Here is a 22,034-nt window from a genome sequence, read left to right on the forward strand (position 1 = left end):
ATGTCATATTTTGTTTGCTATTGTGCTTGAGATGCTGTGCTGCACAATAGGTTGCATTTGTGTAAACAACTAAGTGTGTGTTTGTGTGAAAACACACACACAAAAAAACTTTAAATCGTATGCCGACCTGTAGTCCTTTGTGCTTGGCCTGAGTAGTATACACACACACACATTCAGAGTGACACACACACACACGGGCTTAATTGTTTATCCAAACAATAGGAAACAATATGCACGACACAAATACTAAGCGTGTAAGAGTGCCCTTTCTGTCCTATCCCCCCTCTTATAAACCTGTTGTATTCAGATATCATCTATCCTAAAATGAACCATTTCAAATCTAATTTGAAGCTGTTTTAATGTACTTTAGCATATAGAATGATACTACCTTTTTTTCAGTCCTTTTTTTATTCTAGTCTTCCTTCGCCGATCTCCGGGCAGGCTTGTCGAGTCGATCGCTTTCGGTCTCTCTCTCTTCTATGTACAGCGGTTAAAAACTGCCTCCAAAATGCTTAATCGCTGTGGAAACCGTCTTCGCACGGCTGTTACATCTCCATCCCAGTGTGTCGCTCTCTGTGTGTGTGTGTGTGAGGGAAAGAGTCACTAACCTATTAAATAAGCGTTGCGCTCCGTTTCCCTAGCTCCCTGCGTCGCTTTGTTTGAGAGCTCGGTGTCTGTGCCTTATAATAGAAGTGCACTGTAGCCTATAACTTCACCCTGAACTAATGTTTAACTAGGTGTCACATCTGTTAAAACATTTGCTTTAGTGCGTCTGTGGTTACGCATTTTAACTAACCTTTCCATACAGCCTTATGGATCTACAGGCTATATAATGTCATTGTCTCTTTCTTAATCCGTTTCGTAAAGGGCGCCAGGTGTTACCAAGAGCGGGTGCTGTGATCCCTGCGCGCCTGAATCTCACGGTCTTCTGTCTGTTCAGCTCTGTTACCGAGTTCAGCAGACTTGCCTTGCCATGAAAACCAGAAAGTATTTCAAGTCCACCATGGGCAACACAACCAACTGTTTTTATATTGTCCTTTTAAATTCAGTTAATCATTCAGTTTGACCCACATCCGTTTGCGTTGTGCAGTGGTGGAAAAAGTACTACATTTTCATACTTGAGTGAAAGTAAAGATACCATAATAGAAAATGAAAGTGAAAGTCATCCAGTAAAATCCTACTTTAGTAAAAGTATTTGGTTTTAAATATACTTAAGTGTCAAAAGTATAAATCATTTTACATTCCTTATATAAAGCAAACCAGAGGGCACAATTGTTTTCGTTTTAATTTACAGATAGCCAGGGGCAGACCGCAACACTCAGACATCATTTACAGATAGCCAGGGGCAGACCGCAACACTCAGACATCATTTACAAACGAACTATTTGTGTTTAGTGAGTCCACTAGATCAGAGGCAGTAGGGATGACCAGGGATGTTCTCTTGATAAGTGCATGAATTAGACAATTTCCTGTCCTGCTAAGCATTCAAAATGTAACAAGTACTTTTGGGTGTCAGGGAAAATGTATGGAGTAAAAAGTACATCATTTCCTTTAGGAATGTAGTGATGTAAAAAAATAAAAATAGTAAAGTACAGATACCAAAAAAAACTACTTAAGTAGTACTTTAAAGTATTTTTTACTTAAATACCTTACACCTCTGGCTTTGTGCATAAATTACACTGTGCATGAAATAACTCAAACCCTTTTGTCAGAAAAATATGCTTTAGTATTTCCCTGAAAAGAGAGAGAGCCTTGGTTTATTCTACTAGATAAGTGGTTCTTGGGGCTACAACAGGCCTGTGACTTTTCAGCTGTATATGTTCACAGAGTCAGAAGGTTGTTATTAGGACACTGTAGAGCAGTCTCTAATTACGATTCTCCTGTTTTTGTCCAAGGAAAGTACAATAAAATGTACAAAATCCAATCAACGAGAGGTGAAAGGGCAGAGAGAACAACATACAAACATGTTGCTCGCGGAATAAAAGAGAGGAGAGGGAGGAGATGAGCTGATGGATTATAGAGCAATGTATCTTTTGTTTACATTGTACAGATCTGTTGTTTTTATCAGCAGCAACATCATAAGAATAATCCTCCTCAGCATCACTGTTCAGTTATGAAACCAAGACAGGATTCAGTCTTACAGTATATTCTGAGCGTCCCTAAATACACCACAACAGTAGAAAAACACACAGCTTCTCCACCACACACACACACACACACACACACACACACACACACACACACACACACACACACACAAACAGCCCTAACACACTGGCACCTTAATTGGGGAGAATGGGTTCGTGGTAATGGCTGGAGCAGTATTAAATACATCAAACATGGTTTGATGCCATTCCATTAACTCCATCCCAGCCATTATTTTGAGCCGTCCTCCCCTCAGCAGCCTCCACTGATTCTCACTCTCTCATTGTCAGTCACAGAAAGATTTTCTTTCCATCTTTTCTTTCAATTGATATATTTTCACCCTTGCTCTGTCCATCCTTTCAGTGCTGAAAGCAAAGTCTGGTACACATCACCTATTCCCCTCCATTCCGTGCCCTTTCTCTCTCTCTGTCTGTGTCTGGGTGTTTCTCTGTGTGTTTCTCTGTGTGTGTCTGTCCAGTCATAATTTAATGACTTCCCTTTCCAGGAGAAGGTAGGCTACGCTCCATCTTTTTAGTTTATGTTCACAGAAATGTAGTGCTGCTCCTTCTCTCTCTCTCTCTCTCTCTCTCTCTCTCTCTCTCATTCTCAGTGCCGCCAGTGTCACCTCCATCTAAAAAAAATAAACAGTACTACTTATCAGCAGATACTTTCTTTTAATCTGGAATCCTTAATTGAACAATAACAAAGCGATCACCCTGCCTCTGTTGCGGTGAAAACCTGAGGATGGGCCTGGAGAAATGTAACCACTCTCAAATTCATAGACAGCTATAGATGCAAGGACTGGCCATCCATGATATCACAATCATAGTTTAAGTCTATATAGTGTTTATTTACAAACATTGGAGTAAAACAAGGTTATTTTTGTGGTTCTGATGGGGTATTACAGTTGAACTAAGCTCATGAGGCATTTATAAGTTACATTCTTCAAGAATCAATGGGTACATATCATTTATAAGTCCATAAATTGATGTAGCAACTAAGGATTCTAGCTTTAACTGTAACATGTATCGAGTTTATCATAATTTACAGATGTAGGATCTTAATTTGGTCACCCTGTTGCAGGAGACATTTTGTGCAATGCAGGATATTTAAAACTTACAGTGTATTTGAGGTTTAAAAAGGCTTCTGAAGTTTGTAACATGCCATTTGAAATTTCAGACATGATTTACCCTTACGAAAAATGTATCAACCCCTTCAAAAATGTCCATGAATATAATCCTCATAATAATTCACATTTCCTATTCCCCTCTTGCTGCTTCTATCTCAAGGCCATCAGACTGTTAAACAGCCATCACTAACACAGAGAGGCTGCTGCCTACATACAGACTTGAAATCATTGGCCACTTTAATAAATGGATCACTAGTCACTTTAATAATGTTTACATATCTTGCATTATTCATCGCATATGTATATGTTGTATTTTATACCATCTATTGCACTTTGCCTATGCCGCTCGGCCATTGTTCATCATTCATGTATATATTCTTATTCCATTACTTAGATTTGTGTGTATTAGGTAGTTGTTGTGGAATTGTTAGATTACTTGTTAGATATTGCTGCACTGTTGAAGCACAAGCATTTCACGACACTCGCAATAACATCTGCTAACCATGTGTATGTGACCAACAAAATTTGATTTGATTTGCAGGATTATTTTTCTTCGGTAGCAAACTGGCTCAAATTAAGATCCTACATCTGTACAACACTTGGAAAAAGTCTAATTTACAGCGATATACAGTATATTAGGATTTATATTCACAGTTTCTCTCTTTCACTCACTCACTCACTCACTCACTCACTCACTCACTCACTCACTCACACCTCTTTCTCTGGGGTGAAGGATACATAGGGGTTTAAACAGATGTTAAACCTCTCTCCCTGGGGTAACAGCGGTACACCCCTCTGTCTGTCTCCCCAGTCTCTCACCCTCACACACTATCTCTCTTTATCTCTCTGCCCATCCTCCTGTCTCACTTTCTTCTCTCTCTCCTCACACGTTCATCCTTTAACTGACAGAAGTGGGAGAGGCACCTCCACAGGCTAAGTACTTATTTTACCTCTTTCTGACACCATCTCTCTCTCCACCCCTCTCTATCTCTCTCTCCCTCTCGCGCTCTTTCCACCCATCTCTCTCTCTCTCTCTCGCTCTCTCCACCCCTCTCTATCCCGCTTTCTCGCTCTTTCCACCTCTCTATACCTCTTTCTCGCTCTTTCTACCCTCTCTCTCTCTCTCTCTCTCTCTCTCTCTCTCTCTCTCTAATTAACTAGGTTTTAGTAACAAACCTTTGGGCTTTGGAGTTTCCATGGTTACACCAACATCCAATCTAGTCGGGCCACGTCTGTGTGTGTGTGTGTGTGTGTGTGTGTGTGTGTGTGTGTGTGTGTGTGCCCATGTGTGAGATATATGTGTGTGTGTGTGTGTGGTTGTGCATGCACATGGACATGTTTTGGCTGTGCATGCCCTGGGCTCTGTTTTTAATGCTTTTGTCTTCCAGAGGGACAGACAGATGTTGCCATTCTGCTGCCGCCTCTCGCTCCTCTCCTCTTGCTCCTCTTTTCTCCTCTCGGCCGCTCCTCTCCTCTCACTCCTCTCCTCTCTGAGACCTTATGAATAGAGGCTCCTTGATAGGCAGGATGCTGTCTGTCACAAATATCAATGTCTAAAATCTACCTCTCTCTCTTTTTCTCTCTCCTCTCCTCTGTATTTCCCTGTGTGAATGGTTAGCTGTCCAGAAGAGTTACCCACTGAACCAGTGTACAGTGCTGCATCTGGCTAGCTAGTGTGGTGCTTTGGTGTCCTCATATCGACCAGCCTGTCAGGTTAAAAGTTGCTCTGTATTGGATCATGACTCCTGGTGGCAGGGCAGGAACCGAAATAACTGCATTTTATTCCAGCCCGCCTTCAAATCAATTGGGTGATGAAGGCTGATGATGGAGCTTGTGACATCCCTGAGGTCAAAGGTCATAAGTCAGAGGCAGCGCTGATGACAAAATGGACCAATCCCAGAGCTATATATCTATGTCTATATATATATATATATGGCTCAGCCATACCGCTGTTTATTTCCAGGAAGGTAGGAATAAGACCTTGGTGGGCTATACAATCCTGCCAACCAGAAGGTATATTTGCATTATAAAGAATGTTTTCTCATGATGTTTCTCTTCTCTGTTTTATCTTTCAGCCAACAAGACCCTGTTGGGGGGAGGAGGAGGTGAGTCCTTCTGTTGCTCTTTACTCTTTTATTTCTGTTCCCTTGTTCCTGGAGAGAAAGAATACAGACCGCTGTGTGTGTGTGTGTTAGACCTGGGATAACTATAGTTTTAACTATGCTTCATCGAAAGTAAAATAGAAATTGGAGTTTACTTACTTTGGAAGTGACTACAACTATTTGTAGTCAAATCCCAAAAACAGATCCCAAAAAATGACAACTTTCTAAAACGATTTGAATACAGATCTGAGAAAGCAACTACTTTCCAAAAATATTTCAATACAGATCTCAGGAAGTGACTACTTTTCAGAAACGATTGGATTGGCTGCCTTCAACTAATGGCAGGGCTGTATCTGGAACTGCATGTTGATGATAACAATAGAATGAATAGAGCATAAACAATCTTCTATACTATTCCAGTCTATATGACAGTCATATTTGATCTACACAATACATTTCTATCTGAACATTCTGTAAATGTCCATTCTGAATGTCCATTGCCCCAGGTGTACAGTGAGGGGAAAAAGTATTTTATCCCCTGCTGATTTTGTACGTTTGCCCACTGACAAAGAAATGATCAGTCTATAATTTTAATGGTAGGTTTATTTGAACAGTGAGAGACAGAATAACAACAAAAAAATCCAGAAAAACGCATGTCAAAAATTTTAATGAGGGAAATAAGTATTTGACCCCCTCTCAATCAGAAAGATTTCTGGCTCCCAGGTGTCTATTATACAGGTAACGAGCTGAGATTAGGAGCACACTCTTAAAGGGAGTGCTCCTAATCTCAGTTTGTTACCTGTATAAAAGACACCTGTCCACAGAAGCAATCAATCAGATTCCAAACTCTCCACCATGGCCAAGACCAAAGAGCTCTCCAAGGATGTCAGGGACAAGATTGTAGACCTACACAAGGCTGGAATGGGCTACAAGACTATCGCCAAGCAGCTTGGTGGGAAGGTGACAACAGTTGGTGCGATTATTCGCAAATGGAAGAAACACAAAAGAACTGTCAATCTCCCTCTGCCTGGGGCTCCATGCAAGATCTCACCTCGTGGAGTTGCAATGATCATGAGAACAGTGAGGAATCAGCCCAGAACTACACGGGAGGATCTTGTCAATGATCTCAAGGCAGCTGGGACCATAGTCACCAAGAAAACAATTGGTAATACACTACGCCATGAAGGACTGAAATCCTGCAGCCCCCGCAAGGTCCCCCTGCTCAAGAAAGCACATATACATGCCCGTCTGAAGTTTGCCAATGAACATCTGAATGATTCAGAGGACAACTGGGTGAAGTGTTGTGGTCAGATGAGACCAAAATGGAGCTCTTTGGCATCAATTCAACTCGCCGTGTTTGGAGGAGGAGGAATGCTGCCTATGACCCCAAGTACACCATCTCCACCGTCAAACATGGAGGTGGAAACATTATGCTTTGGGGGTGTTTTTCTGCTAAGGGGACAGGACAACTTCACCGCATCAAAGGGACGATGGACAGGGCCATGTACCGTCAAATCTTGGGTGAGAACCTCCTTCCCTCAGCCAGGGCATTGAAAATGGGTCGTGGATGGGTATTCCAGCATGACAATGACCCAAAACACACGGCCAAGGCAACAAAGGAGTGGCTCAAGAAGAAGCACATTAAGGTCCTGGAGTGGCCTAGCCAGTCTCCAGACCTTAATCCCATAGAAAATCTGTGGAGGGAGCTGAAGGTTCGAGTTGCCAAACGTCAGCCTCGAAACCTTAATGTTTTTGAGAAGATCTGCAAAGAGGAGTGGGACAAAATCCGTCCTGAGATGTGTGCAAACCTGGTGGCCAACTACAAGAAACGTCTGACCTCTGTGATTGCCAACAAGGGTTTTGCCACCAAGTACTAAGTCATGTTTTGCAGAGGGGTCAAATACTTATTTCCCTCATTAAAATGCAAATCAATTTATAACATTTTTGACATGCGTTTTTTTCTGGATTTTTTTGTTGTTATTCTGTCTCACTGTTCAAATAAACCTACCATTAAAATGATAGACTGATCATTTCTTTGTCAGTGGGAAAACGTACAAAATCAGCAGGGGATCAAATACTTTTTTCCCTCCCTGTACATAATCAAACCAATTAACCAATATTATGTTGTACAGATAAGTATAAATACGTTTTGACTCTCAACAACCGTATGACTCTTTCAACATGCCAATGAAAAGGTTGAAAGCTGCAATTCATTTAATTGTACCCGAAAATACTGCAGAGAAATTCTAAGCCATTTGCGAACATTGCAAATAGCAAGTTGGATGCTTAGCAGAAACAACTCTGAACCTCTTTGTCCATCTGAGGGGAAGTATTCTTGTTTCAAACACACACTATAACATCTTTAAAGGGATAGTTTACTCAGAATACAAACTAACATGATTTTCCACCTACCTTGGCTGTAGTTGATTCAAGTTTTGGGATATTTAATTTCCTTTCTACACTTAATAGACATATTTTGTTACTGTTAGCATTCTCAGTAACACTTAACATTAAACTGTTCTTGTTCCTGTGCAATATAATTGTAGTTACTTTTGGAACATTTTGTTAGCATGTTACATAATTCTTTGATAATTGCATTTTAATTGCATAGCAATGCGCTGAGTTTTTGTAGCTACTGTACACAAGGAATAGTGACTGTTTCCTTATTCCACTTATGTAATAACTCCATTATTATGCAACTATAAACCAACGTCCTATGTAACAATAATGTTGCTATTGTAATAATCACTAAGTTACTACACATGTATAAGAACTGGATGTCAAGTGTTACTGCATTACCTTATGTCACTCATTATGAAAATCATTTGTTAGTCATTTTGAAGCTGCAAAAGTGGTTTACTTTAATGTTGGGGTGATTCAATGTCCCTCATGTATTTAATTCTATCTATAGGCTATATTAAGATTCATATCTGAGAGCCTGCCAAACCATGTGCTAATGGTCATATATTTAGACTAATTCAACTAACTGTTGTAGTTTTTGGTTCTTCATCAAATATTTGGCAGCCATATACAGTTGAAGTCAGAAGTTTACATACACCTTAGCCAAATACATTTAAACTCCGTTTTTCACAATTCCAAGTAAAAATTCCATGTTTTACGTCAGTTAGGATCACCAAAAAATTTTAAGAATGTGAAATGTCAGAATGATGGTAGAGAGAATGATTGATTTATTTCAGCTTTTATTTCTTTCATCACATTCCCAGTGGGTCAGAAGTTTACATACACTCAATTAGTATTTGGTAGCATTGCCTTTAAATTGTTTAACTTGGGGCAAACGTTTCGGTTAGACTTCCACAAGCTTCCCACAAGAAGTTGGGTGAATTTTGGCCCATTCCTCCTGGCAGAGCTGGTGTAACTGAGTCAGGTTTGTAGGCCTCCTTGCTCGCACACACTTTTTCAGTTCTGCCCACAAATTTTCTATGGGATTGAGGTCAGGGCTTTGTGATGGCCACTCCAATACCTTGACTTTGTTGTCCTTAAGCCATTTTGCCACAACTTTGGAAGTATGCTTGGGGTCATTGTCCATTTGGAAGACCCATTTGCGACCAAGCTTTAACTTCCTGACTGATGTCTTGAGATGTTGCTTCAATATTTCCACATAATTTTCCAACCTCATGATGCCATCTATTTTGTGAAGTGCACCAGTCCCTCCTGCAGCAAGCACCCCCACAACATGATGCTGCCACCCCTGTGCTTCACGGTTGGGATGGTGTTCTTCGGCTTGCAACCCTCTCCCTTTTTCCTCCAAACATAACAATGGTCATTATGGCCAAACAGTTCTATTTTTGTTTCATCAGACCAGAGGACATTTCTCCAAAAAGTATGATCTTTGTCCCCATGTGCAGTTGCAAACTGTAGTCTGGCTTTTTCTATGGCGGTTTTGGAGCAGTGGCTTCTTCCTTGCTGAGCAGACTTTCAGGTTATGTCGATATAGGACTCGTTTTACTGTGGATATAGATACTTTTGTACCTGTTTCCTCCAGCATCTTCACAAGGTCCTTTGCTGTTGTTCTGAGATTGATTTGCACTTTTCGCACCAAAGTATGTTCATCTCTAGGAGACAGAACGCGTCTCCTTCCTGAGCGGTATGACGGCTGCGTGGTCCCATGGTGTTTATACTTGTGTACTATTGTTTGTACAGATGAACATGGTACCTTCAGGCGTTTGGAAATTGCCCCCAAGGATGAACTAGACTTGTGGAGGTCTACAATTTTATTTCTGAGGTCTTGGCTGATTTCTTTTGATTTTCCCATGATGTCAAGCAAAGAGGCACTAAGTTTGAAGGTAGGCCTTGAAATACATCCACAGGTACACCTCCAATTGACTCAAATTATGTCAATTAGCCTATCATAAGCTTCTAAAGTCGTGACATCATTTTCTGGAATTTTCCAAGCATGCTTCGCCGTAGTAATGGTAACAGATTTCCTCCAGATGTGATGCTTGACATTCAGGCCAAAGAGTTCAATCTTGGTTTCATCAGAACAGAGAATCTTGTTTCTCACGGTCTGAGAGTCCTTTAGGTGCCTTTTGGCAAACTCCAAGTGGGCTGTCATGTGCCTTTTTAATGAGGAGTGGCTTCCATCTGGCCCCTTTAACATAAAGGCCTGATTGGTGGAGTGCTGCAGAGATGGTTGTCCCTCTGGAAGGTTCTCCCATCTTCACAGAGGAACTCTGGATCTTTGTCAGAGTGACCATCAGGTTTTTGGTCAACTCCATGACCAAGACCCTTCTCCCCCGATTGCTCAGTTTGGCCGGGCAGCCAGCTCTAGGAAGAGTCTTGGTGGTTCCAAACTTCTTCCATTTAAGAATGATGTAGGCCACTGTGTTCTTGGGGACCTTCAATGCTGCATAAATGTTTTGGTACCCTTCCCCAGATCTGTGCCTCGACATAATCCTGTCTCGGAGCTCTACGGACAATTCTTTCGACCTCATAGCTTGGTTTCTACTCCGACTGTCAACTGTGGGACCTTTATATAGACAGGTGTGTGCCTTTCTAAATCATGTCTAATCAATTGAATTTACCACAGTTGGACTCCAACCAAGTTGTAGAAACATCTCAAGGATGATATTTGGAAACAGGATGTACCGGAGCTCAATTTCGAGTCCGATAGCGAAGGGTCTGAATATTTTTGTTATTTATACATTTGCAAACATAAAAAAAAACTGTTTTTGCTTTGTCATTAACGTAACAAAATGTGTTAAAAGTGAAGCGTCCTGAATCCTTTCTGAATGCACTGTTTATCATTTATTACTATGGGGTGCTGTGTATATAAACAGTAATTTCTCAGTCTGTTGTTAAGTCAGTGCTTTGCGGCGTGTGTGTGGTGTTGAGAGACTGTGGAGGTAATCGATACCAGTGATAAATCTGTACTACTAGTGGCCAGTCACTCAGACCCCCCCCCCCACAGCTGAGGGTGTGACCATGTGAGTGTGACCGTGTGTGTGAGTGCGTGCCAAACTGTGTTTGCGTGTGTGTTATTCACCCAGAAGGCCTAGCTGTGTTTGGTCTATCCCAGGCAGTCTCTTCCTGTCGCTGCGTCTCCATGGCAGTGTCTCAGGTTGCTACGCACGGCACTACTTCCTGCCTGTTTGGAGGGAAATAGTAGTGGTGGACCACAAATGGGAATTAGCTATATTTAGCCAGTGTAACTTATTTTGTGCAATACTAAGAGTATGTTATGCATGGTCCCTGGCTGCTGAATAAACAAATAAATAAATGAAGATGTCATATTCAGAAGCAAAGCCAAGATCTATGTAGAACTGACAATCTCTAAGGAGAATTCTACCACCAGATATACTACATGGTAGATATACTAAAAGTATGTGGACACCCCTTCAAATTAGTGGATTCTGCTATTTCAGCCACACTGGTTGCTGTCATACTAACTAGACTGGGCACGCACGCGTGCGTCAGCGCTTGTTGATTTTGTCCAGACACGATCAGGACACGCAGGTTGAAATATCAAAATTAACTCTGAACCAACTACATTAACTTGGGGACAGGTCGAAACACATGAAACAATTATGGCCATTTTAGCTAGCTAGCTTGCTGTTGCTAGCTAATTTGTCCTGGGATATAAACATTGGGTTGTTATTTTACCTGAAATGTACAAGGTCCTTTTTTTATTTTTTATAATTTTTTTAAATCTTTGTAGAATTTTGACCAATTTTGAGTGACACACAATTGTCTGTTCTCAACTCCGACAATTAATCCACAGATGAAAGGGGAAACCTAGTTAGTTTCTAGTAATCTCTCCTCGTTCAGCCTTTTTCTTCTGTGGATTTTACATGGCGCTCGGCAACCAACTTTAAGATGCATTAGTGCACCAGTCTCTCCTGCAGCAAAGCACCCCCACAACATGATGCTGCCACCCCGTGCTTCACGGTTGGGATGGTGTTCTTCGGCTTGCAAGCCTCCCCCTTTTTCCTCCAAACATAACGATGGTCATCATGGCAACAGTTCTATTTTTGTTTCATCAGACCAGAGGACATTTCTCCAAAAAGTATGATCTTTGTCCCCATGTGCAGTTGCAAACTGTAGTCTGGCTTTTTTATGGCGGTTTTGGAGCAGTGGCTTCTTCCTTGCTGAGTGGCCTTTCAGGTTATGTCGATATAGGACTCGTTTTACTGTGGATATAGATACTTTTGTACCTGTTTCCTCCAGCATCTTCACACGCTCCTTTGCTGTTGTTCTGGGATTGATTTGCACTTTTCGCACCAAAGTACGTTCATCTCTAGGAGACAGAACGCGTCTCCTTCCTGAGCGGTATGATGGCTGCGTGGTCCCATGGTGTTCATACTTGCGTACTATTGTTTGTACCTTTTGTACCTTATTTTTTTGCACCTTCAGGCATTTGGAAATTGCTCCCAAGGATGAACCAGACTTGTGGAGGTCTACAATTATTTTTCTGAGGTCTTGGCTGATTTCTTTTGATTTTTCCATGATGTCAAGCAAAGAAGCACTAAGTTTGAAGGTAGGCCTTGAAATACATCCACAGGTACACCTCCAATTGACTCAAATTATGTCAATTAGCCTATCAGAAGCTTCTAAAGCCATGACATCATTTTCTGGAATTTTCCAAGCTGTTTAAAGGCACAGTCAACTTAAACTTCTGACCCACTAGAATTGTGTTACAGTGAATTATAAGTGAAATAATCTGTCTGTAAACAATTGTTGGAAAAATTACTTTTCATGCACAAAGTAGATGTCCTAACCGACTTGCCAAAACTATAGTTTGTTAACAAGAAATTTGTGGAGTGGTTGAAACTTTTTTTTAATGACTCCAAACTAAGTGTATGTAAACTTTTGACTTCAACTTTATCTACTGTTTGTTTGTTATGTATTTCTGTGATTAGTTAGTTAGTAAATAAATAATTAAGCCAATTTGTATATCGCTGATTCATGAATTAGGCTCGGGTTCGTGCAGATATCCAAGGGTTTGCGATGTTCAATAATGAGTACTGATGAGGTAATGATAATACATTAATACAAGACTATTACCGATGAGATATGAAAACATTTTCCCATGGTGCCCCGACTTCCAAGTTAATTACAGTTTACATGATTAGTTTAATCACGTAATAATAACTGCACATAGAGAATTGATTTGATAAAATAACCGTGTAAACATTTAATGATTGTCCAGACACGACAGCCATGCATTCTCCATAGACAAACACTGGCAGTAGAATGGCCCGTACTGAAGAGCTCAGTGACTTTCAATGTGGTACCCTCATAGAATGTCACCTTTCCAACAAGCCAGTTCGCCACATTTCTGCCCTGCTAGAGCAGCCCCGGTCAACAGTAAGTGCTGTTATTGTGAAGTGAAAACGTCTAGGAGCAACAACGGCTCAGCCACAAAGTGGTAGGCCACACAAGCTTACAGAACGGGATCCCACTGTGCTGAAGTGAGTAAAAATCGTCTGTCCTCAGTTGCAACACTCGCTATCGAGTTCCAAACTGCATGTGGAAGGCCTTTTCCTGTTTCAGTATGACAATTCCCTGGTGCACAACGCGAGGTCCATACAGAAATGCTTTGTTGAAATCGGTGTGGAAGAACTTGACTGGCTTACACAGAGCCCTGACCTCAACCCCATTGAACACCTTTGGGATGAATTGGAATGCGAGCCAGGCCTAATCACCCAACATCAGCGCCCGACCTCACTAATGCTCTTGTGGCTGAATGGAAGAATGTCCCCACAGCAATGTTCCAACATCTAGTGGAAAGCCTTCCCAGAAGAGTGGAGGCTGTTATAGCAGCAAAGTGGGGACCAACTCCATATTAATAAACATGATTTTGGAATTAGACACCATGTAGTGTATCTTGTTCCGTACTCAGCTTCTCTCTAAGGAGGATTATACCACCAGATATCTGGTTCCGTACTCAGCTTCTCTCTAAGGAGGATTATACCACTCTAGATATCTGGTTCAATAAGCTCTCCTCTCACCGTGTTTCAACTCTAGATATCTGGTTCAATAAGCTCTCCTCTCACCGTGTATCAACTCTAGATATCTGGTTCAATAAGCTCTCCTCTCACCGTGTATCAACTCTAGATATCTGGTTCAATAAGCTCTCCTCTCACTGTGTTTCAACTCTAGATATCTGGTTCAATAAGCTCTCCTCTCACCGTGTATCAGCTCTAGATATCTGGTTCAATAAGCTCTCCTCTCACCGTGTATCAACTCTAGATATCTGGTTCAATAAGCTCTCCTCTCACCGTGTATCGCTCTCCTCTCACCGTGTATCAGCTCTAGATATCTGGTTCAATAAGCTCTCCTCTCACCGTGTATCAGCTCTAGATATCTGGTTCAATACGCTCTCCTCTCACCGTGTATCAACTCTAGATATCTGGTTCAATAAGCTCTCCTCTCACCGTGTATCAGCTCTAGATATCTGGTTCAATAAGCTCTCCTCTCACCGTGTATCAGCTCTAGATATCTGGTTCAATAAGCTCTCCTCTCACCGTGTATCAGCTCTAGATATCTGGTTCAATAAGCTCTCCTCTCACCGTGTATCAACTCTAGATATCTGGTTCAATACGCTCTCCTCTCACCGTGTATCAGCTCTAGATATCTGGTTCAATAAGCTCTCCTCTCACCGTGTATCAGCTCTAGATATCTGGTTCAATAAGCTCTCCTCTCACCGTGTATCAACTCTAGACATCTGGTTCAATAAGCTCTCCTCTCACCGTGTATCAGCTCTAGATATCTGGTTCAATACGCTCTCCTCTCACCGTGTATCAGCTCTAGATATCTGGTTCAATAAGCTCTCCTCTCACCGTGTATCAGCTCTAGATATCTGGTTCAATGCTCTCTCCTCTCACCGTGTATCAGCTCTAGATATCTGGTTCAATACGCTCTCCTCTCACCGTGTATCAGCTCTAGATATCTGGTTCAATATGCTCTCCTCTCACCGTGTATCAGCTCTAGATATCTGGTTCAATAAGCTCTCCTCTCACCGTGTATCAACTCTAGATATCTGGTTCAATACGCTCTCCTCTCACCGTGTATCGCTCTCCTCTCACCGTGTATCAGCTCTAGATATCTGGTTCAATACGCTCTCCTCTCACCGTGTATCAGCTCTAGATATCTGGTTCAATACGCTCTCCTCTCACCGTGTATCAGCTCTAGATATCTGGTTCAATAAGCTCTCCTCTCACCGTGTATCAACTCTAGATATCTGGTTCAATAAGCTCTCCTCTCACCGTGTATCAGCTCTAGATATCTGGTTCAATAAGCTCTCCTCTCACCGTGTATCAACTCTAGATATCTGGTTCAATACGCTCTCCTCTCACCGTGTATCGCTCTCCTCTCACCGTGTATCAGCTCTAGATATCTGGTTCAATAAGCTCTCCTCTCACCGTGTATCAGCTCTAGATATCTGGTTCAATACGCTCTCCTCTCACCGTGTATCGCTCTCCTCTCACCGTGTATCAACTCTAGATATCTGGTTCAATACGCTCTCCTCTCACCGTGTATCGCTCTCCTCTCACCGTGTATCAGCTCTAGATATCTGGTTCAATAAGCTCTCCTCTCACCGTGTATCAGCTCTAGATATCTGGTTCAATAAGCTCTCCTCTCACCGTGTATCAACTCTAGATATCTGGTTCAATAAGCTCTCCTCTCACCGTGTATCAGCTCTAGATATCTGGTTCAATACGCTCTCCTCTCACCGTGTATCAACTCTAGATATCTGGTTCAATAAGCTCTCCTCTCACCGTGTATCAGCTCTAGATATCTGGTTCAATAAGCTCTCCTCTCACCGTGTATCAGCTCTAGATATCTGGTTCAATAAGCTCTCCTCTCACCGTGTATCAGCTCTAGATATCTGGTTCAATACGCTCTCCTCTCACCGTGTATCAGCTCTAGATATCTGGTTCAATAAGCTCTCCTCTCACCGTGTATCAGCTCTAGATATCTGGTTCAATAAGCTCTCCTCTCACCGTGTATCAGCTCTAGATATCTGGTTCAATAAGCTCTCCTCTCACCGTGTATCAACTCTAGATATCTGGTTCAATACGCTCTCCTCTCACCGTGTATCGCTCTCCTCTCACCGTGTATCAGCTCTAGATATCTGGTTCAATAAGCTCTCCTCTCACCGTGTATCAACTCTAGATATCTGGTTCAATACGCTCTCCTCTCACCGTGTATCGCTCTCCTCTCACCGTGTATCAGCTCTAGATATCTGGTTCAATAAGCTCTCCTCTCACCGTGTATCAGCTCTAGATATCTGGTTCAATAAGCTCTCCTCTCACCGTGTATCAGCTCTAGATATCTGGTTCAATAAGCTCTCCTCTCATCGTGTATCAGCTCTAGATATCTGGTTCAATACGCTCTCCTCTCACCGTGTATCAGCTCTAGATATCTGGTTCAATAAGCTCTCCTCTCACCGTGTATCAACTCTAGATATCTGGTTCAATAAGCTCTCCTCTCACCGTGTATCGCTCTCCTCTCACCGTGTATCAACTCTAGATATCTGGTTCAATAAGCTCTCCTCTCACCGTGTATCAACTCTAGATATCTGGTTCAATAAGCTCTCCTCTCACCGTGTATCGCTCTCCTCTCACCGTGTATCAACTCTAGATATCTGGTTCAATAAGCTCTCCTCTCATCGTGTATCAGCTCTAGATATCTGGTTCAATACGCTCTCCTCTCACCGTGTATCAGCTCTAGATATCTGGTTCAATAAGCTCTCCTCTCACCGTGTATCAACTCTAGATATCTGGTTCAATAAGCTCTCCTCTCACCGTGTATCGCTCTCCTCTCACCGTGTATCAACTCTAGATATCTGGTTCAATAAGCTCTCCTCTCACCGTGTATCAACTCTAGATATCTGGTTCAATAAGCTCTCCTCTCACCGTGTATCGCTCTCCTCTCACCGTGTATCAACTCTAGATATCTGGTTCAATAAGCTCTCCTCTCACCGTGTATCAGCTCTAGATATCTGGTTCAATAAGCTCTCCTCTCACCGTGTATCGCTCTCCTCTCACCGTGTATCAACTCTAGATATCTGGTTCAATAAGCTCTCCTCTCACCGTGTATCGCTCTCCTCTCACGGTGTATCAACTCTAGATATCTGGTTCAATACGCTCTCCTCTCACCGTGTATCGCTCTCCTCTCACCGTGTATCAGCTCTAGATATCTGGTTCAATAAGCTCTCCTCTCACCGTGTATCAACTCTAGATATCTGGTTCAATACGCTCTCCTCTCACCGTGTATCGCTCTCCTCTCACCATGTATCAGCTCTAGATATCTGGTTCAATAAGCTCTCCTCTCACCGTGTATCAGCTCTAGATATCTGGTTCAATAAGCTCTCTTCTCACCGTGTATCAGCTCTAGATATCTGGTTCAATAAGCTCTCCTCTCACCGTGTATCAGCTCTAGATATCTGGTTCAATACGCTCTCCTCTCACCGTGTATCAGCTCTAGATATCTGGTTCAATAAGCTCTCCTCTCACCGTGTATCAGCTCTAGATATCTGGTTCAATAAGCTCCTCTCACCGGTATCGCTCTCCTCTCACCGTGTATCAGCTCTAGATATCTGGTTCAATAAGCTCTCCTCTCACCGTGTATCAACTCTAGATATCTGGTTCAATAAGCTCTCCTCTCACCGTGTATCGCTCTCCTCTCACCGTGTATCAACTCTAGATATCTGGTTCAATAAGCTCTCCTCTCACCGTGTATCAGCTCTAGATATCTGGTTCAATAAGCTCTCCTCTCACCGTGTATCGCTCTCCTCTCACCGTGTATCAACTCTAGATCAACAGTGGATATGCTTTTTCTCCCATCTTCTCTATCACTGGCAATCTCACTTTCTGTCTTTTTCTTCTGTCTCCCCTCGTTCCTCTCCCTCTTTCTCTACCCCCCTCTCGCTCCTCTGTTCTTTATGGCAGAGTAAAGGTAGATGCTAATTAGGCAGGTACAGACTGGTCAGACCTTTAAAGAGAGGGGGAGACCGAGATAAACAAGGGGAAACGTTTGAAAGACAGTGAGGTAGGGACATAAAGGCAGTGAGCAGGAGCTCAGTGGGTGATGAAGTTGATAGATTAGGATTTGAAGAGAGAAGGGAAACGCTTTGTCCTGCATACATCACATTGACAATAGGCCAGTGTGTTTCAACTGTTCAACTGCGTGTCAGTGTGGCTAACAGGAGGCAGGCAGGCAGAGTGGGTAGCAGAGATGAGATGTACTGTGATGTGTGTGTGCTCTGTGGGCTGCTGGGGAACAGAATAGAATGAGCTCCATGTCAAAACACCTACACATACATAATAATGCAGTCTTCACTTAGAGTCAATTCACAGATCTGCTAAAGTCTCTTAAGAAAACAAGATGAGTTAAAAATAAGTGTTGTTCTTGTCAATGCCAGTCAGTACTCTATATACCAGTGGTCACCAACCGGTCCATATCCAAGGCATTCCTAGTCGATCATCAAACATTTCTGTAAAAAACAAAACAACGATAGAGCCTTCCTATTTTTTGTATTTATTGGTGCTGTTGGTGCCCTTGATCTAGCATCCATAGCACCAGGAAGGAAGTGTTCCCATTTTGAACCATTTCATGTGTCTCATAGCACCAGGAAGGAAGTGTTCCCATTTTGAACCATTTCATGTGTCTCATAGCACCAGGAAGGAAGTGTTCCCATTTTGAACCATTTCATGTGTCTCATAGCACCAGGAAGGAAGTGTTCCCATTTTGAACCATTTCATGTGTCTGAAGGTAGACTCCGCCTACCCGGCAGGCCTAGTCAAGAGTGCCTATCGCTGGCCAATCAGATAGCTCAGATCACTGTGTCTGCACAGTTTCCACGAGTCACAGACTGTAAAAAGAAACCTCCAACGCACTGCAAAGTTGATACTGTGATATTTCAAAACGTTTAAAACCATGACGAGAGAGACTGTCAACGGATACAGCAAAGAGCTGCTGTTTTTATGACTGACTTCATGTTTCAGTTGTTATTCAGTACTGTCAACACTTTAAGCCATGAAATGTGGGTTCTCCCTACTTCCACCCACGCTACAACCAGCACTGCAGCTGAATTGAAGGAGTACAGCAAAGTGTTTCGATAAGCTAGCGTTGGTATTATTAGCGGCTTGTGGCTTTTTTAATATCAAGGAATATTCCACTTTCTCTGGTCATAGGAGTAACAACATGAATTGGTGCATGAGGCAGAAATAATGCAGTGCAACTTGAGTGTCCCCTTTTCTCAGCGGAGGGAGGGAGGTAGAGAGGAGGGACGCTGGTCCAGGTTACGGGAAGGTTTGGCCGGACGGGATTTCCTTCTCCCATCACGTTCTAGCGACTCCTTGTGGTGGCCTGGGCGCCTGCAAGCTGACTATGGTCACCAGCTGGACGGTGTTTTCTCCGACACATTGGTGTGTCTGGCTTCTGGGTTAAACGAGCAGTGCGTCAAGAAGCAGTGCAGCTTGGCAGGGTGGTGTTTCGGAGGACGCATGGTTCTCGACCTTCGCCTTTCCCGAGTCGGTCGTGGAGTTGCAGCAATGGGACAAGACTAATACCAATTGGATATTACGAAAAAGGGGTAAAAGTACAACAACAATATATTTTTGCCAATTATTATGCAAGTGACACAACAAATGATCAATTACCAGTGTGATTTTTATATATATATATAATCACACTGGTAATTGATCATTTGTGTATATATATATATATATACAAAAATATATATACAAAAATATATTTATTTTTGTATATATATATATATATATATATACAAAAATATATGTAATTTGAAAATGGTCTGAGAAGAACAACATTGGCAGGGCAATTCAAGCATAGCAATATGCAATGATAATGTATTGGGCCTATAGTCAAATGCACAAACCTCATTGCTACAGAGCTGTTTTTAATTGGTTAATGTTGCATAGGCTTATGTTTTAAGTCATGTTTTAAAACAAATGCATTTTGACTAGGAAAGTGATCTTGACTCAGAAAAGGTTGGTGACCACTGCTATATACAGTATCCATATACAGTCAGCGTAAGATAAATGTATCACTTCCCCCAACAGGATCTGGGTTCAAATACTATGTCAAATATCTATATTACTAAGTAGGTGAATATTTGAATTTATTTGAAAATACTCAAATACACTGACTCAAATGCATTTAACCCAGATATTTGAAAATAGTATTTGAAAATACTTTCAATAGAAGAAGTTGATTGGGGCCACATTATTAGAAATACTCAAATACACAGATAACAAGTATTTAAATATCAAATACTGAAATTCACAGAAAACAAGTATTTAAATATAAAAAAATGAAATACACGTGTTTCTGAACCCAGGTTGTCCCCCCACACACACACACACACACACACACACACACACACACACACTATACTGCTGATGTTGTTGTCTTTGAGCTTTGTGTTGGCCGGACTGTACGGTGTCCACCACCAGACCATCCTAAATATTGCCATGGCAACCAGGCTGAAATAAATGAAAGGCAATAGTTCCGCCCCATTAGTTTAACAGACAGGCTCTGGACCTATCACCGGTCAGCTGGCAAGGTTATCTGCTGCGACTTAGTATTCCATATGTACAGCAAGTAAGAGTGTGTTTTTACGTGTGTGTCTGTGAGTGTAGTGGTTTATGTGTGTATCTATGTGTTTGTGTGCATGCACGCATGTGTGTGTGTCTCTGCGTGTGTTTTGCTGAGAAGAGCAGCCTCCCAGCCAGGTAAGCATAGAGCCAATTATCACCTCCATCTCCTCTAGCTGACAGTGTTTAATGATAAGGGAGGTTGTAGGGAGATGACAGTAAGGCTGAAACACTGTCCTGGCAGGTCCCTGAAGCCAACACTCACTCCTCCTCTCTTCTGCTCCGCCTGCACCCCTCCTCCTCTCTTCTGCTCCGCCTGCACCCCTCCTCCTCTCTTCTGCTCCACCTGCACCCCTCCTCCTCTCTTCTGCTCCGCCTGCACCCCTCCTCCTCTCTTCTGCTCCGCCTGCACCTCTCCTCCTCTCTTCTGCTCCGCCTGCACCCCTCCTCCTCTCTTCTGCTCCGCCTGCACCCCTCCTCCTCTCTTCTGCTCCGCCTGCACCCCTCCTCCTCTCTTCTGCTCCGCCTGCACCCCTCCTCTCTTCTGCTCCGCCTGCACCCCTCCTATCTACTGCTCCGCCTGCACCCCTCCTCTCTACTGCTCCGCCTGCACCCCTCCTCTATTCTGCTCCGCCTGCACCCCTCCTCTCTTCTGCTCCGCCTGCACCCCTCCTTCTCTCTTCTGCTCCGCCTGCACCTCTCCTCCTCTCTTCTGCTCCGCCTGCACCCCTCCTCCTCTCTTCTGCTCCGCCTGCACCCCTCCTCCTCTCTTCTGCTCCGCCTGCACCCCTCCTCCTCTCTTCTGCTCTGCCTGCACCCCTCCTCTCTTCTGCTCCGCCTGCACCCCTCCTCTCTTCTGCTCCGCCTGCACCCCTCCTCTATTCTGCTCCGCCTGCACCCCTCCTCTATTCTGCTCCGCCTGCACCCCTCCTCTATTCTGCTCCGCCTGCACCCCTCCTCTCTCTTGTTTCCTCTCATCACCTGTTGTTTCTTCTCCTTAACTCTATTCTTCTCCAACCCTCTTCTTGTTTCTCGCATTCCTCTCTTTTCTCTTCAATCTTTTCTTCTCTTTATTCTCCTTTCTCCCTCTCTTTAATGACTGCCCCTCTCTTTGAGTTTTCTTTATTTCTCTCATCACTTTCTTTTTTTAATCTCTGTCCTCAAATCTCTCCTGTCATGCTCTCTACCATTCTCCTCTTCTTTCATTTCTCATGTCTCTTTCCTCTTTTCCTCTCCTCAAGAAGAACAAAAAAGGATAGAGAAGGATATGAATATGTTTCCTTCAGTGTTCTCACGAGGTAGTGGTTGAATTATACATTTATAGATTCAGAATCCATTGTCTCTTAAGTGAACTTCTTAGTATTCCCACTTGTCACTTTGAATGACTTCAGTCAGTCATTCTAGAGCTGCTGAGAGATATTGTCTTTGTATGGCTGTGATAGATATTGTCTTTGTATGGCTGTGATAGATATTGTCTTTGTATGGCTGTGATAGATATTGTCTTTGTATGGCTGTGATAGATATTGTCTTTGTATGGCTGTGATAGATATTGTCTTTGTATGGCTGTGATAGATA

At 42.7% G+C, this 22,034-nt stretch overlaps 2 protein-coding genes across 8 annotated transcripts in view; one reads left to right on the forward strand and one right to left on the reverse strand.

Moving 5' to 3' along the window:
• The window catches only part of LOC106604369 (leucine-rich repeat transmembrane protein FLRT1), a 29,343-nt gene extending 28,217 nt beyond the window's left edge, over nucleotides 1-1,126 (reverse strand). For 2 of the 3 annotated variants that reach the window (XM_014198928.2, XM_014198927.2), the window contains exon 1: nucleotides 389-1,125. The gene's annotated coding sequence lies outside the window, so the exon portion shown is untranslated. Of the gene's footprint in view, nucleotides 1-388 lie in introns of all 3 variants that reach the window. The other variant, XM_014198929.2, reaches the window with a different exon arrangement.
• The window catches only part of macrod1 (mono-ADP ribosylhydrolase 1), a 114,391-nt gene that overhangs the window by 66,668 nt on the left and 25,689 nt on the right, over nucleotides 1-22,034 (forward strand). For all 5 annotated transcript variants that reach the window (XM_014198901.2, XM_014198900.2, XM_045717676.1 and 2 more), the window contains 1 exon segment: nucleotides 5,350-5,379. In XM_014198901.2, the coding sequence (XP_014054376.1) occupies nucleotides 5,350-5,379 (30 nt within the window).

Source organism: Salmo salar, chromosome ssa05 (assembly GCF_905237065.1).
Source record: "Salmo salar chromosome ssa05, Ssal_v3.1, whole genome shotgun sequence".
In the NCBI taxonomy this organism is placed as follows: Eukaryota; Metazoa; Chordata; class Actinopteri; order Salmoniformes; family Salmonidae; genus Salmo; species Salmo salar.